The sequence below is a fragment of the Equus asinus genome, chromosome 13 (assembly GCF_041296235.1).
Source record: "Equus asinus isolate D_3611 breed Donkey chromosome 13, EquAss-T2T_v2, whole genome shotgun sequence".
In the NCBI taxonomy this organism is placed as follows: Eukaryota; Metazoa; Chordata; class Mammalia; order Perissodactyla; family Equidae; genus Equus; species Equus asinus.
Window position 1 is genome coordinate 41,939,238 of NC_091802.1, and position 15,581 is coordinate 41,954,818.

General features: G+C 59.5%; 2 protein-coding genes across 3 annotated transcripts; one reads left to right on the top strand and one right to left on the bottom strand.

Moving 5' to 3' along the window:
• The first annotated feature begins 300 nt into the window (after positions 1-300).
• On the top strand, positions 301-5,061 carry LOC106826279 (tubulin gamma-2 chain). Its single transcript, XM_014833525.3, has 11 exons — positions 301-632; positions 898-1,010; positions 1,194-1,361; positions 1,677-1,745; positions 2,096-2,175; positions 2,579-2,705; positions 3,362-3,448; positions 3,562-3,711; positions 4,143-4,295; positions 4,379-4,540; positions 4,667-5,061. Exons 1-11 carry the CDS (start codon positions 584-586, stop codon positions 4,862-4,864), a joined length of 1,356 nt encoding a protein of 451 aa, XP_014689011.1. The 5' UTR covers positions 301-583; the 3' UTR covers positions 4,865-5,061.
• An 880-nt stretch (positions 5,062-5,941) lies between these two features.
• Positions 5,942-14,840, bottom strand: PLEKHH3 (pleckstrin homology, MyTH4 and FERM domain containing H3). Of its 2 annotated transcripts, none has more exons than XM_070483294.1 (13): positions 14,219-14,840; positions 12,202-12,257; positions 11,767-11,846; positions 11,473-11,664; positions 11,229-11,386; positions 10,997-11,117; positions 9,908-10,214; positions 8,863-9,070; positions 8,501-8,628; positions 8,049-8,181; positions 7,384-7,842; positions 6,894-7,085; positions 5,942-6,327 (listed from the first exon to the last, which is right to left on the bottom strand). In XM_070483294.1, the coding sequence occupies exons 1-13, from the start codon at positions 14,378-14,380 to the stop codon at positions 6,151-6,153; spliced, it is 2,373 nt and encodes a 790-aa protein (XP_070339395.1). In that variant the 5' UTR covers positions 14,381-14,840; the 3' UTR covers positions 5,942-6,150. The 2 variants fall into 2 exon arrangements, with proteins under 2 accessions (XP_070339395.1, XP_014689005.1); XM_014833519.3 differs by having other exon boundaries at positions 8,492-8,628; positions 14,219-14,568.
• Between the last annotated feature and the right edge of the window lie 741 nt (positions 14,841-15,581).

The window sequence follows — 15,581 nt, forward strand, 5'->3', positions numbered from 1 at the left end:
AAGAGAACAAAGTTGTGGAGATGAATGGTGGTGACAGTTGCAGAACAACGTGTGTACCTAATGCCACAGAACTGTACACTTAAAAATGGTTAAAATGGTAAATTTTATGTTAGGTATATTTAATTTAAAAAGAGAAATTTAAAAGAAGAAAATTGGCTTGAGCAGAGGCAGTAGAGTAGCTCACCTATCTATATAGCGCCGCTGACCCCATACACCTGGGCCGCCCCTCCTCTCCCCTCCCCTCCCCTCCCCCACAGCCCGTCGCCACCCTGCAGCTCCGGCGTCTTACTGAGCAGGCGCGGAGCTGGGGCGGGGGGGTTGGGGGGGGCAGGAGGGGGCGTGGCCTCACTCTGCGCCTGCGCTGAATTCCAGCTGCGACTGCTGTTAGGGAAATGATGCCCAGGTTGGACTCCCTGGCCCGCTGGCCGTGGGGAGGCCCGCACTGCACACGCGCAGACCGAGCACCCGCGTCAAAAGACGAAGAGAACGCGCGTTCCTCGCGTCCTCCGCACCCGGCTGCCGGGCATTCGTCTCTGCCGTGACTCCCGCCAGGCCAGGCTGGCGCGCCCACGTCTGGAGAGCGATGCCCCGGGAGATCATCACCCTGCAGCTGGGCCAGTGCGGCAACCAGAGTGAGCAAGCGAGCGCCGGGCCCCTCCTGTCTCCGGTTCTACCCCTTCGGGTCCCACCCAAGTGCTTGGCATCCTCCAGTCCCCCTTTTCCTTCCAATGAACCCCTTCCCGTACTGCGCATGATGAAGGAACAAGCCCCAGACCAAGAGCCGCGCCTCCAGCCCTGGGCTGTGACGGCCCCCAGACCAGGCGTGTTGGGTGCACCCTCTGAGTGTGGCAGCCTCTGAGCCTAACCTTGACTCAGGCATCTTTCCCCATCCCCTAGTTGGGTTCGAGTTCTGGAAACAACTGTGCGCCGAGCATGGTATCAGCCCCGAGGGCATCGTGGAGGAGTTTGCCACCGAGGGCACTGACCGCAAGGACGTCTTTTTCTACCAGGTGCCCCCAGCGAATTGGCCAGGGGTCCTAAAGGGAAGGGCAGCGGCCTGGTACTGGGAAACCTGCTGGGCAGAGAAAGCAGGGCAGCTGGCTTGAGGAGGGAGGGCACGCAGGAGCCAGAGTTGGGAGGACGGAGGCCTTGGCCTTAGCTGATTTGGCCCCCTCCTGGACTCCCCTTGACAGGCAGACGATGAGCACTACATCCCCAGGGCGGTGCTGCTGGACCTGGAGCCCCGGGTGATCCACTCCATCCTCAACTCCCCCTATGCCAAGCTCTACAACCCAGAGAACATCTACCTGTCGGAGCATGGAGGAGGGGCTGGCAACAACTGGGCCAGCGGATTCTCCCAGGTATCCAGGTGGCTGTCTCAGAGACCCTTGATGTTCCCTCCCCTGGACAAGGCAGGCTCAAGCAGCCTGGGGATATGACCAGATCAGACTGACAATAAATAAGAGACAAAGGGATACCCTAACAAGAGGGACAGTCAGGGAGAGGTTTATGCAGTGTGTGCAAATCATTTAGAAAGTAGCATCTCTGGGTTGAGGGCCACTGCTGAGGCTCTGCTTGAGAGCAGCAGCAGTGCCCCAGGATAGACTTCTTGGTGCTGAAAAGAGATGCTCTGCAGAACCTTCATCCTGACCCTCCCTTCCCATGTCTCTATACAGGGTGAGAAAATCCATGAAGACATTTTCGACATCATAGACCGAGAAGCAGATGGCAGTGACAGCCTAGAGGTGAGGTTCTGCCCACTGAAGAAAAAAAAAAGGCGGCTGAAAAGTGCTGGGGAAAGGTCGGGAGGTAGCGTGAACAGGTCGTGTGATGGGGGCATTCAATTCAAAACTCATTTATTGAGCATCAAATGTGAGATGTTGGGGTAAATAAGGAACAGCTCTTGTCATCAGGGAGATCCTAATCTGGATGGCATCAGCTCCTTCGGCATGAGCCTTCCTTCCCAAGGAGCCTCAGCCTGGATGGAGACACAGGAAGTCTTGAGACACGAGTGTGTTGGGAGTGGGGGATGAGACAAGCCTGAAGCTTCTCCCCCAGATCCCTGGAGACTGCCTCTCCATCCTTCCCCATGCAGGGCTTCGTGCTGTGTCATTCCATTGCTGGGGGGACAGGTTCTGGCCTGGGCTCCTATCTCTTGGAGCGACTGAATGACAGGTAAGCCTGTGTTTGGCGAAAAGGCATTAGCCCTACTTCCCTAGGTAATGTCTGTCTTTCTTGTCACTTTTTATCTTGGACTGGAAGGGCTGCCACTATCCTTTTGAGTCATAGATAGGAACAGAGCCTAGCTACCCAGGGAACATCTTGGAAGCAATAACTCTGGGAGGAGGATTTGCCTAGGGAGAGGAGGGGACCTATAGGGTTTGCTTCTTTAGGCTTATCCTTTTTGGCTCCTGGGCCCTGAAGACTCAGTTCTGCCCTCACCTCTTTTTCATAAGAGCTTGGTGGCACTTGGGAAGGAATGACTCCTGTTGACCCTGGAGAAGGCAGAGATGGGCAGTGATGAGGGGCCTTCCAATTCACTTTGCCACCTTCCCTTTTCCCTCTTCCTCACCCCCAGGTACCCCAAGAAACTGGTGCAGACGTACTCAGTGTTTCCTAATCAGGATGAGATGAGCGATGTGGTGGTCCAGCCCTACAATTCACTGCTCACACTCAAGAGGCTGACCCAGAATGCAGACTGTGTGGTGAGCGTAGGAGGAGGGAGTGGGGGCTTTGGTCTGCCTCCCTAAACCGATGAGACACATACATCCTGCCATTCCCAAGCCCCTCCCCAGAGAACACAGGACCAACAAAGCCATACCTGAAGGCCCAAGTTATGAAATAAGGACCTGACCCCAAGTTGCTTACAGTCTCTTTAGGCAGCCAGACTCTCAACAAAGTGAATACCCCACCTCCCTAAGTGCTCCCACTCTGCCTATTTAATGCCTACTCATGCTTAAATTCTCAGCCCAAGAGTCATTTTCTTAGCAAAACTTTCCCTTCCGCCCAATCAAGGTCAAATTCCTTTGTGCATATTTCAGGCTGTAACTGTCCTTTTCTAGTTAATGTCAGTCTCCCTCTCCTAGACTGTAGACCTGGTGAGGGGGAAGACCATGCCTGTTTTACTCTCCATGGTGTCTCCAGAGCCAAGCACAGTGTGTGGCACATGGGAACACTCAAATATTTGTTTACTGTACTGGATGGTAGAAAGTGTCTCCTGCTGCCCCAGACAGTACTTTTCCTTTAAAATTAACAAACCTACTTCTTGGATTTGGAGTTAAGAGGGGAGCTAAGCTAATAACTTATTTCTCTGCCCCTTTTCTCCTCAAAAAGGTGCTGTGACCCTCTTCTGTCCCCCCAGGTGGTGCTGGACAACACAGCCCTGAACCGGATCGCCACAGACCGCCTCCACATCCAGAACCCCTCCTTCTCCCAGATCAACCAGCTGGTGAGCCCCCACTCCCGGACTCCTTTGGAATAGAACCCTTCCTTGCTGGGGTGCCATCTGGGGAAGGGAGGCCCCCCAGGCCAAGGCGCATGACATGGCACCCCTGTCCCCAGGTGTCCACCATCATGTCGGCCAGCACCACCACCCTGCGTTACCCTGGCTACATGAACAACGACCTCATCGGCCTCATTGCCTCGCTCATTCCCACACCGCGGCTCCACTTCCTCATGACCGGCTACACCCCCCTCACCACGGACCAGTCAGTAAGAGCAGCCCTCAGTGTGTCAGGCCAGGCTGGCCCTGGGCCCAGCAGGCCCTCAGCTGGCCTTTCTCTTCTCCCTGTGGCCCCAGGAACCGCCTTTTGCAGCCCCCAGAGGCTCTGCACTCAGGGACTGGCCCAGGCTGTAAGACTTCCTTGCTGACTTGCTCTCCCCTTCCCTCGGCCTTTGGCTCCCTGCAGGGCGTGGGCTGTACGGGGTCTGCTTCTGTTCCTGCACAGGGCCATGAGCTTGCTGAGCTGAGGAGGGCTAAGATTCCTGATCCCACAGCAGAGGCTCAGTATAGACCTGAATCGAAGGACACTCCCCAAAGAGACCATACTACCCTGAGTCTGGTGGGGGACTTGTGTTGTCTGCTTCTCTCTGGACTGTGCCCTGAGTGCTGGCCTTGCCCCTGTGGCCCACTCTCCCCTCAGGTGGCCAGCGTGAGGAAGACCACGGTCCTGGATGTCATGAGGCGGCTGCTGCAGCCCAAGAACGTGATGGTGTCCACAGGCCGAGATCGCCAGACCAACCACTGCTACATTGCCATCCTCAACATCATCCAGGGGGAGGTGGACCCCACCCAGGTAGGGGAGGCCCCTTCATTCCACCCCCGGAACCCACAGGGGCAGAGGGGAGGCTACTGTCATCGTGCCTGTGCCCTCCCCAGGTCCACAAGAGCCTGCAGAGGATCCGGGAACGAAAGTTGGCCAACTTCATCCCCTGGGGCCCAGCCAGCATCCAGGTGGCCCTGTCAAGGAAGTCTCCCTACCTGCCCTCAGCCCATCGAGTCAGTGGGCTCATGATGGCCAACCACACCAGCATCTCCTCGGTGAGGCTAGTCTCCTGGTCTTATTTGGCCACTCTGTTCTACCAGCCACCTTCTCATTCTCTGCGTGTCTGTTCCAACTCCCTGTCCTGCACTGGCTCCCATCCTGGAGATTTCTATCTCTTTCAGCTCTTTGAAAGTTCCTGCCAGCAGTATGATAAGCTGCGGAAGCGGGAAGCCTTCCTGGAGCAGTTCCGTAAGGAGGACATCTTTAAGGAGAACTTTGACGAGCTGGACAGGTCCAGGGAGGTTGTGCAGGAGCTCATAGATGAGTACCATGCAGCTACCCGGCCGGACTACATCTCCTGGGGCACCCAGGAGCAGTGACTTCCTCCCCACTACTCCCCCTGGAATGTAAGCACAGCCCCCATCATGCCTGGTTCCTCTGACCCCAATTCCCTCACCAACAACCTTTCTAGGCTCATCTCCAGCTCAGGAGCTGGCCCTACTTCCTCCCTTCCATACCCTGACCCTTGATATGCTTGTTGAATCTAATAAAGTAATAAAGCTTGGTTGTGAATATAGTCAGGGCTTGGCTTGTGAATATGGCGGATGACGAAGGGATCTCCATGTTCCCTCCCATTTCCCAGGCACATGTTGGTAGAGTGGCCTTTACCTGGTCTGTTTCCACTGGCATCCCTCACCTAGAACCAGGCTGTTTTACTGGAGTAGCTCTATCTCAAGATCACAGAGGGTTACGGAGGTCTGTTGTCTCCTCAGTGCCTAAGCTCCTGCCCTAGGGCAGATCAGTTTGCCCCAGCTTCCTCCACTCAGGGCAGAAGCTGTGGGGGCTACTAAAAGAGGGCCTGCAGCATTCTGAGCAGGTCAGGAAGGCCGGGACTCTGGATTCCCAGTGCCCAAGTCCATCAGATCCTCAGGAACCCAACCCAATTCAACCCAACCCGATAAAACAGAAACAGAACTCAGGAGAAGGGCTGAGCCCATCCTGATAAGGTGTTCATCTGTGCCAGAGAAGTTCTTGGGTCTGATCCTGCCCCAAGCTTCTCTCCATTCTAGGCCCAAAGCAGTAGGCACATCAAAGATGGACCCAACCAGGGCCTGGAAGCTGGACACCAGGATAGGAACTGGGTAGTGCCAGTCCTGATGACTCACTGTCATCCGGCCTCAGGGACGCCAGGAGGCCACCCCTTTGCCACTCAAGGGAGAAGAGAGGGTGAGTAATTGCCAGCTTCCAAAACCACCCTCTTGCCTGCCCCACCCACCACCCTGTGGCAGCATACTGGCCAGGAAGAGGTTAAATCCAGAAGGTCAAGGAGGGTGGAGCCCTGTGGTATCCACTCCCCTCAGTGCTGGTCAAAGCCCAGAGTGTGGGTGTCCCCAGGGGTGGAGCTCTGAGCTATAGGGCTCCAACTTGTCCCACTGACAACACTCCCACAGGAAGAGTTTGTGTAAATAAGGATTTTTTTTCTTTTGCTTCTCTTCTACAAATAAATTAAGAAAAAAACTAGAAAATTGTCTGCACCCATTGCAGCCCTTGGGTATGGGGTGTGCCCTGTCCCTGCAGGGCCACAAGGGTCCATGGCTCCCTCAAATTTCAGAGCAGTCCAAGTCCAGGCTGGAGGCAGGAGGGAGGTCGTGACCTCTTGGCAGGCTCAGTCCTGCAGCTGCCCTAAACAGCCAGACTGTCCCTGGGGCTCGTCCAGGCCCGGGTGCTGGCTGCGAGGGGAGGTGCCTGGCAGGTCTTGGCCTGGAGGAGAAGGGCTGCTGCAGGGCCTCTCCGGGGAGGGGTTGGCCAAGTAGGCATTCACCAGCTGCATAATCTCTTCCACCTAAGAGAGGGCAGAGGTCAGAGTGCCACAGGGGCCACTGGGTTCTCTTCTTTGTCTCATCCTCTACCGAGGCCCCTACCAAGGCCTTCCATGAGCTATCCCCTGCAACCTTTCCTTCCTCATCATCACTCTCTCCCTCCCTCACTAGATGCCAGTCACACTTGCTTCTTTCTGCTCTGCTAATATGCTAAATTTATTCTTATCTCAGGGCCTTTGTACTTGCAATTCCCTCTACTTGGAATGCTGTTCCTGCAGATCTTCCTATGGCTAGCTTAAATGTCACCTTCTCTGAGTATCCTTTCCTGACCATCCTACCTAATGCTATGGCTCCCTCCAGTCACTTCCTATCACACTACCTTTTCCTGTGTAGCATTTATCCCTACCTTAAATAGTCTGATTCCTTGTGTAGTGTCTGACTCTCCTGCTCTAATGTGAACTCCCTGAGCTTGTGTTTGATCACTGCTGGATGCCCAGGGCCTAGAGCTATACCTGGCCCATGCTCAGTGTGTAATAAATGTTTCTTAACATCCTTTCCTTTCCTCCTTCTACAGCCTCTTCCTACTCACCTGGGGACTCTGCAGGAGGAGCTGGCTCTCTCCCATCCTCAATGCCAGGGTGTGGGGTCCCATTAGCTGGCAGGCGGCCACATGGCCATAGCTGACACTGTGGATGGGCTCTGTCTCACCCGGTCGCGAGAAGGACATGGCCTTGGCACCCAGGCCCAGGCATAGCTTCTGTGGAGCGCCCCCACCAGGCTCCTGCCCACAGACAGGCAGAGTCAGGGTGGAGGGAGGGGATCCTGCAGCACTGTTTTTGGTCTGGGGGAGATGGCTGTGAGCGGGGAGTTTCCGGGTCCCCGCTGTGATCCACAGTGCATGTGTGCAGGGGGCTAAGGCTCCAGAGAGGGAGGGCCCAAGGGCCAGTGACTTTTGGGGTTTGAGATGGGCAGCGGTGCTGGGTGTACGCAGTGAAGTGACCCTCACTGGGGGCCTGTGGCTCTGTGGCAAAGGTGTGGGGCTTGGGCCACCAGAGTCCCCTCTCCCTTCTCCCCCTCACCGTGCTCAGCTCCAGAACGTCATACCGAGCAGCGCCGAACCCTGGACACTGCGCCGCCAGAGCCAGGTAGGCAGCCATGGCCTCAGCTCGGCCCATGCCCCGTAGTCGCTTCCAGCCGCCCAGCACAGCAGCCGCCGTGCCGGCGCCACCTCCTCCCTCGCGGGCAGGGCTTCCCGCCGTGCGGCCGGCCCCACCGCGCCGGGCCCGCTCGGCCTGCCTCTTGGCCAGGCCCGGGCTCCAGATTGCCCCGGCCAGCAGGGCGGCGGAGGGGGCAGGCCTGGGGACCGGACGGGGAGAGTCTTCACGCGGCGGAGCCGAGGGCGGCAGCAAGCGGTCCAGGCGCGGCAAGGGCGCCCGCGGGGAGAAGTCCCGGTGCAGGCTCTGCAGGCGGAGCGCCGCCAGGGCGCGCAGCGTGTCGTCGGGCGGGGGCGGCCGGCCGCGCAACAGCAGAGCGTGAGCCTGCAGGTGGAGCAGCGGCGTCAGCGCGGGCAAGGCGGCTGGACCGCTGGACCATCGCGAAAGCACCTTGGGGTGTGCGATCTGCGGCCTGGGTTTGACTAGAGCCTCCAACAGGGTTGCCAGAAAGATTAAATGAGATGGCCTAGAAAAGGAGGGGTTCAGGCTCGGGGGTCTTTTTGAGAGACACGCATACTGGAGATCCTTACCTGCTCAAAGAGGAAAGGCAGTTCGTGACCGTCTGGGGACAGCCCCTCAGGGTGCAGAGGTCCGTGAAGACGCAGACACAGTCTCCAACCCGAGTCTGGCGAGTCCTCCAGCCCGGCTTCCTCAGCGGCCAGACTACAGAAGAGAAAACGGCGCGACGTGACGCAGAAGCAGGGCCCCCGAGGCACCGGCCGCTGGGGATCCGGCAGGACAAAACTGGGGGCGGGGCCACATATTTGGGGCGGGGCCCCGCCGGAGTGGACGGCGGAGGTGAGTCTGGAAGCCAGACTGCAACCCGCCAGCTCGCAGGGGTCCATCTGTGAACCAGCAACAAACATCACTGGGCAGGGTAGTGGCAAGCGCTCAATAAACGTTTGCTTAGGGATTGACCGAAACTGAGAGGCAGATGGGCTAACGGAGAGCAGGGCTGGGGCTGGACATTTACTTCTCAAACCTGGTGAGCACGTCGGCCACGAGAGTCCCCCCAGCCAGGGCTCGCTCCTGGGCCCCCCGCTGCTCGTACAGTGCGAACGCGTTACGGCTCCGGGTCAAGCCCAGCCGCCCCACCAGCTCCCGAGCAACCTGGAGGGAAGAGAGCGTGAGGGGGAAGTCAGACTGCGCAGGGGTCTTGCTAATACTTCTGGAGGGGCTGATCCAACTGGAAGGGTCTTTCAGGACTTAGTCCCGCCACAGACACCCATTACCCAAATGATGAATCTCAGACTCGGGCAAACCTAGGGCCCAGGCACCAGAAGAGCCGGGCATGGCAAGCTGGGAAGAAGGGTTGAGGTCTCGGGGGTCTTTCTGTGGCCTTACCTCCCCTGCCGTGGTGTGGGAATCTATGGCCACAGGGCAGGCACCAGCCCCTGGACAGTGCACGGTGCACAACAGCTCCTGCCGTCGGCTCAGCGCGGAAATCTCCGCCAGCGACGGCACCAGCTCCCGGCCGCGCGTCCGGCCCAGCGCTTTCCGGATGAAGCGCGCGAATTCTGCCAGTTCCGAGTCCGGGAGCGCCTGCTCCGTCCTGGGTTAGGGAGAACCCGAGGATCAGTGCTCAGAACGAACGCTTTCCTGCTCCCTGTCCCTCCTGCCTTCTTATTTTATAGTTTATTTCATCTCATCAATTCCCTCCTCTCCAACTTTAAGTTTCTTGAAGGCAGTGACTGGGTCCTATGAATCTACCCCTGGTTCTCTGTATGGAGCTGAAGTACTTTTTTTTTTTTTTTTGAGGAAGGTTAGCCCTGAGCTAACTACTGCCAATCCTCCTCTTTTTGCTGAGGAAGACTGGCCCTGAGCTCACATCCGTGCCCATCTTCCTCCACTTTATACGTGGGACGCCTACCACAGCATGGCGTGCCAAGCGGTGCTATGTCCGCACCCGGGATCCGAACCGGCGAACCCCAGGCCGCCAAAGCGCAACGTGCGCACTTCACCGCTGGGCCACCGGCCGGCCCTGAATTACTTTCTAAGCCCCCTGGCAGCTCTCTCCTAGCTGCCCCCTTCCATTTCCCAGTCTTCATGATCCTTCTTCAGGCTGAAATCCAAAATCCAGGCGCATTCCGATTTCCAACCTAAAAGCCCTGGCGCTGGACTACCTCAGTCCCGAGGAAAAGCAGCGTTTTAATAATTCCTTTGCACAAAGGGGGCGCCTTTTTGTAATTCCTCCGTCCACAAGAGGGATACGATCTTGTAATTCCCACAAAGGCGCTGTACATATTAGCAGCAGCCCTGACCTTGAGCAAGTCCCTTCCCTTCTTTGGTTCTAAGTTCTCCATCTGCCAAACGCCTTGGAAAGGCCTGTCGTTCTCTCCCAGCCTTGTGGCTCCCTTGCCTTGGCCTTACCCCACCCCTGCCCTCTCACCTCTCCAAATGACCCAGGAGGTGCCCCCGTACAGCTCCCCCAGGCCGGAAGGTGCAGCTCATGCAAGTGAGGAGCTGCCAGTACCGCAGGGCCGCGGGGTCTTGGGTAGCTGGGGGTCCAGGGGGGCCCGCAGGGCCCGAGGTCTGCTTAGCCAGCTGCAGGAAGAGTTCGTCGCGGAGTGCGGGCAGGTCCCGGCAGGTCTGGAGCACACCCTGCATCAGGGGCCCGGGGCGCCGCGCCCCCTCCAGCGCCTGCAGCGCCAGGAACAGCCGCACCGCCTCCTCACGCAAGGGTGCATAGCCTGGACCTGCGGAAGGGTGGGGGTGGAGGGACGGTTTGGAGAGGGGACACGGAGCTGGGCCCTGGGAGGAAGGCATGAACCAGGGGAAGGTCAGAGGGAGTATAAGGGGACAGGGGGTGGTAAGAAGGGGAGAGTTCGAACGACAGGAAGAATGGAGGGAAAGCAATGGTCCCCACAGAGAGAGCCAAACTCTCAACCCCTGCCTCCCAGGAATCACCCCTCCTCTGTTAAGGCTGCACTTTGAATAAGTAACCTAGAGGGATAGACTAAAGGACACAGGTTGAAACCCCAGATTCTGTAATTGGGGACTGAGAGTCATCACCATGGGCTAGAAAACGGGCTGGATTGGGAGTCAGAAAAGAAGGGTTCTTCTCCAGGCTCCCCTTAATCCTCTAGCTTTAGGATCTGGGCCAGTCACTATGCCCTTTTGGGGAGCAGTATAGCTGGATGAGGCCAGCTCATTCTCCCAAAGTAGTGGTTTTTCTACCACTTGTAAAGGTAGTATGACCTGGTCTTAAGAGTAATGAAAAAATGGAGGAGAATGTAAAAACCCATGAAGGAGCATCAATAGGCAGAATGAGACCCATAGAGAAGGTGGCCAAAGGGAGCCTTTTTTTCCGTGCTGGCTTCCATCCCTGCCATGCGGAACGTCAGTCTGGACAGCTTCCAGCTCACCTTCATCCTTTGAAAGGTGAGGGCTGGGTAGGTCCCCTGAGGACTCCTAGGTCCCTGTGAGGTGAGGCATTCAGCTTCCCCATCCGAGGGACCTGGGCCATGGCGCCACTCACCTGGCGCGCTGACTCCATAGGGCAGGGGCAGTAGTGGGGCGTACAAAGCCCCGCTGGTGTGCCTCAGAATCGGGTTCCGCCGGTAAATAAGGGCCACGGCCTCCGGGTCCCCACAACTCTCCTAGAGGCCAGGGAAAGGGTCACAGTGAAGGAGAAAGGGACTCTCTGTGAGCCCAGAAAGCTTCTGGGTCCACCACTCTCTTCTTTCTCAATGGAGTCCCCTCTCTCGCACCTGAATGTCCCTGAGCAGCAGCTGGGTGGGAGTCTCCAGCGGCGCTTTGGAGGCGATCACTTCGCGCAGCGCCACCGCCCAGCGCTCTGCTTCGGCCTGGCGCGGGGAGCAGAGCCGAACGCTGTGCTTCCGGCCAGACACGGTCACTGACCACAGCCCTGGGGGAAAGAAAAGAGGCGGAGGGCAATCAGGGCCGGCTGGGGCTGCCGGCCTAGGAGGTAGGAGAGTCCCCGCGAGGTCTCACCGGTTTCCTTGGGCCTGCGCTCTGGGCCGGTCACGGAGCACAGGCTGGTGAGCACGAGGCTCCCGAGGCGCCGCGCGCCCTTCCCGCTGCTGCTGAACTGGTCCAGGGAGTCCCGGGTGAGCACGAACCAGGCGCGGCGCGGAGGCAACCAGGGCCGCGCCCCTCCTCCGCGGGGCTCGCGGTACAGCCAACCTGGGGAGAGGACAGGGAGGGAAAGGGGATCAGCAGGAGACGACAATATCCCCTGGAGAGTTGGGATTGGGGGCCTCCAGAGTGCGTGAGATAGGTCCCCACCTTTCACGACGACGTCCGGGTCGTCCTCTGGGGGCCCTTTCTCCGGGATGAGGCTCCGCGTCTCCTCCCAGCTCTGCAGCCTGGGCCGGAGGGGAGGGAGAGTTGGGCGAGGCTGCCGGTCCTTCACCCCGCCTCCAGGGGGCTCCTCAGTAGGGGCTCCCTAGATCGCGAGGGGTGCCTGCTCCCGGGCTGGGCACCCCTCCCCCAGGCTGTGGGAACCGCTGGGCCGTGCTGACCTCGCACCAGAAATAGCCCCTACCCCCCCTTCCTCCCCGCGCCCCCAGCCGGACCGCCCCCCTGGGACCCCGGCCAAACCACAGCGTCCGGCGGTGTAAGGGCCTCTCCCTTATTTCGCAACAGCGGGAGGGAAGACGGCGAGGATGGGGGTCCCGGGAACGGGCTAGGGTCTCCGGAAGATGGGACGCAGGGGCTCACCTGTCTGAGACCGGCCCGCTCCTCACAGGCTGCGTCAGCGTCACGTCCAGGGGGCTCTGGGGAAACAGGCAGGGCAGTCCTCGGATCAGAGCCCTCCTCCGGGAATGCCCGTGGCTTCTCCCCCTAGGACAGCGCTGCTCAGGGGATTGAGGAATTAAGGAGTGGGGTCGTGACTGTGACAGAGCCAGCGAGCTGAAGCTGCTGGGCTTGCCCCTTTGGCCAGTCTCTACAGAACAGCCCTAGTTAAGAAGCCAAAGCTCTCTCGTCGTCTCAGTTACTCTTTGAAGATGCAATCAGAGGTGGGGAGGGTAGAAAGAGCACTGGGCAGAGAGTCAGGAGACCTGAGTTCTAACACCAGATGGACCACTAACTCGCTGTGGAACCTTGGCAAGTACCTTCGAGGCTTTGGGCATTAGGTTCCCCCATCTTTGAAAATGGAGAGGTGGATAAAGACTCTCCTGGCAGGCTCGAAGTCACCCCCCTCCTCGTTTTCCCTTCCTTGACTGATGGGCACAGACGTGAATGAAGGGAAAAGGGACCCTTTCAGTATAGGGCTTTCTCCAAGAACTTCTGATGCCCTCCCACAGACACCCCTGAGACTCAATGGTAAGCAGAGACCCTGCCCCTTTGCTGGGGCTCAGAAAGGACTGACCAGGCTGAGGAATGGCACACACTCAGCAGGGGAGGTGCAGTTCAGGACTTTGCCCTTCCCCCACCCACCCCCATGTCCTGGAACTTCAACTGTAGACTGGGGTCTGACAGAGGCTGCAAACTCCTCCAGGAGTCAGGTCAGACGGGAATCGTGCCACTGTCCCATTGCGCCCGGACTGCTAAAGCCAAGAAGGGGAGGTGGGGGAGGGGGCCAGGGACACCTGTCCCCAAGCTCTCGGGAGGGGGGGTGGAGGTGGAGCCTGAGGGAGGCATTGGTGTGGTTCACAGAGCCGACTCTGCCCAGGCTGGAAGCTTGGGTACGCCTGGGTCCTGTGCCCTCCTGGGGTGCAGATCCACCTATTTTCCAGAGGATCTGAGAGGGGCTCTAAGTCACACCACCACGGGGGCAGGTGCTGACCACTCTCTTAGACCAACCCCTAATCGCAGTCCCCTGCTTCCCTCCCTCCCCTCCTCTATATTTATCCGCCCTCCGCCTCCGCCAGGTGCTGGCGCCGGCCCCGGCGGCGCAGCCCGCCCCACCCGGGCACTGAGCCACTGGGCCTGCTGGAGACCCCTGAGCGGGGGATGGGAGCCTGACCCAGGCCACAGCACAATCGAATCTGGTCGCCGGTGGGCAGGGGCATCGGAGAGGATACGTCAGGGGATGGAGGTCTCCCACACCAATCGAACCTCAGTTTCCCCACGGGGAGAGTCGACAAAACCGGGGAGCCGCGTGTCTCTCACCATCCCCTCAGGGATTCCCCAGGAGCCTCACCAGGGAGGGCCGAGAGTTCTCTCCAGAGTGGCAGGGTAATGAGGAGGGGTCCTCGAAGAGTTGTGGCCCCCAGCTCCCTCTCCGTGGGGTCCCCGTCACGGACCCCAATCTGAGGATACCTTCTCCCCCTCGCCCAGGTCCCTGCGGCGGGAGCTCCCGCATCTGGCCCCAGTGCTCAGCGCTCACGGACTGGGAGCTGAGCGGAGCGGACCCAGGCGTCCGAGCCGCCCAGCCGGCCTCTCCACATTCCTCGGCGCTGGCGGAGGCGGAAGGAGACGGGATGGGACGCGGGCCCGGCGGGGAAGGGAGAGGCAGGGCCAGGTCGGGCCACGCGTGACGCCTCCCCTGCCTCAGGGCTCCCAGCAGGTGGACAGCGCCCAGCGTGCGGCGCGAGGCCCCCAGGCACATCCCGAGTAGGGCTGCTCCTTGAGCTTCAGGGGGCTTCTGGCCCCCAGGCAAAAAAAAAAACCTCTCCCACGTCCCCAGTCCCCAAGCACAGGGCGTTTGGCTGGAGTCTGGAGCAGGATCAGGCATGACGGCCGGTTGTAGGGAGAGGGATTGAAACAAGGCTCCAACCCCCCTGGGACTTACCCTCCCGCCGCCCGCTGGACTCGGGGTCCGTAGCTCAAAGGTCTCCTCGTCCTCGTCCTCGTCCCCGTCCCCGCTAAGCTCGCCGTCCCCGTAGTCCCGGTGCAGAAGAGTAAAGCCTCGACGGCAGCAGAGGAGCCACCACAATCCCCCGGGGAGAGGCATCTGGACGAGCAGCCGGAGGATGGGGGCGCGGGTAGCCGGGGCCGAGCTGCAGGGGGTCGGAGAAACTGGCGGGGCTCCGACCCGAGCGGGGGAAAGATGAGGCGGGAGGAGGAAAAGGGAGAGGGGGACAGGAATGGGGCAGTGTCTGCCGCTGGGGTGCAAGGGGTCGCTACCTAGAGCCTGCGGGGGGGGGGGGGGCGGGGCTCAGGGTCTGGGACCCCGGAGGGGGAGGGGGAAAGCGTCCAGGGCCCGGGGTGGGGGTGGGGGTGAGGAGGGAGCAATGTCCGGAGCTGGGAAGTAGTGTCCGTTGTAGTGTCCAGCCCTGTGGGGGGCAGTGTCCGGTTCAGTGTCCGAGGTGGGCAGCTGTCCAAGCTCCAGGGAGGGTCGTGTCCGGTAGGGTGTCCGGTGGCCGGGGCCCGGGCCGCGCGCGCTGCGCTCCCTGCAGCCCCGGGACTGGCGCGCTAGGGACGCGAGCACAGCGCCGGGACCCCGCCTCCCCAACCCCCTCCCCTCCCGGGCGGCCCCCCCTTCTTTCTCTCCTCCCTTCTTTACAGGGCAGGGTCCAGTTTTCGTCACAGCCTCCTCTGTCCAATCCCCGTACCTGGCGCCGGGCGCGGCCACCAATCAAACTACTGAAACCACGGCGGGTTGCATCATGTGCCTCTGGCTTAGTGACAGCGGGGAGGGGCAGGGCAATCGGGAGGGAGGGGGCGGTGCTATGTTAGCCACGCCCCCGCTTCTGAGGTCTGTCGCAGAGAGCTAGTGACGTCACGGAAGCCCGCCTTCATGCTCTTGTTTTAACTCTTGACTCACCGACCAACAGATTAAAAACCCTCTTGATAGGGAGCTTTGGAAAATGAAGGGCATAGGGCATAGAGGAAGGTGCTGACTGCTGCCCTCTGAAGTCCTGTCTCGTCTTAGGGTCCCTGAGAAAGGAAAGAGCCTTAGCTACCTGCGCCAGGCTCAGCTCTAGGGGTGGACCTCCGCCCCTGGATAAAGGAGTCCAATTCCTCGGTCTGAGTCACCTCCCTTTTGAGGTGAAGAAGCTGAGGCAGAGGCTCTGGGAAAGCGAAGACCTAGGCAGGAAGTAGAATCTAATTTAGAGCGCACAGTTCACTGAACTCCAGTGGGGAGACTGACTCTGGATTCTAGGGAATTCTGTGATCTTCCAATGGAGTGGAGGCCTCGCAGGGTGAATATC

What these genes read in the sequence shown, in the direction of transcription:
- LOC106826279 (XM_014833525.3), top strand. Translation starts at nt 584, where the DNA reads ATGCCCCGGGAGATCATCACCCTGCAGCTGGGCCAGTGCGGCAACCAG. An exon ending in ATGGCAGTGACAGCCTAGAG is followed by an intron (nt 1,746 to 2,095) that starts GTGAGGTTCTGC and finishes TTCCCCATGCAG; the next exon opens with GGCTTCGTGCTGTGTCATTC. An exon ending in CCCTCACCACGGACCAGTCA is followed by an intron (nt 3,712 to 4,142) that starts GTAAGAGCAGCC and finishes CTCTCCCCTCAG; the next exon opens with GTGGCCAGCGTGAGGAAGAC.
- PLEKHH3 (XM_014833519.3), bottom strand. Translation starts at nt 14,380, where the DNA reads ATGCCTCTCCCCGGGGGATTGTGGTGGCTCCTCTGCTGCCGTCGAGGC. An exon ending in AGCGGGCCGGTCTCAGACAG is followed by an intron (nt 11,847 to 12,201) that starts GTGAGCCCCTGC and finishes CCTCCGGCCCAG; the next exon opens with GCTGCAGAGCTGGGAGGAGA. An exon ending in CTATGGAGTCAGCGCGCCAG is followed by an intron (nt 10,215 to 10,996) that starts GTGAGTGGCGCC and finishes ACCCTTCCGCAG; the next exon opens with GTCCAGGCTATGCACCCTTG.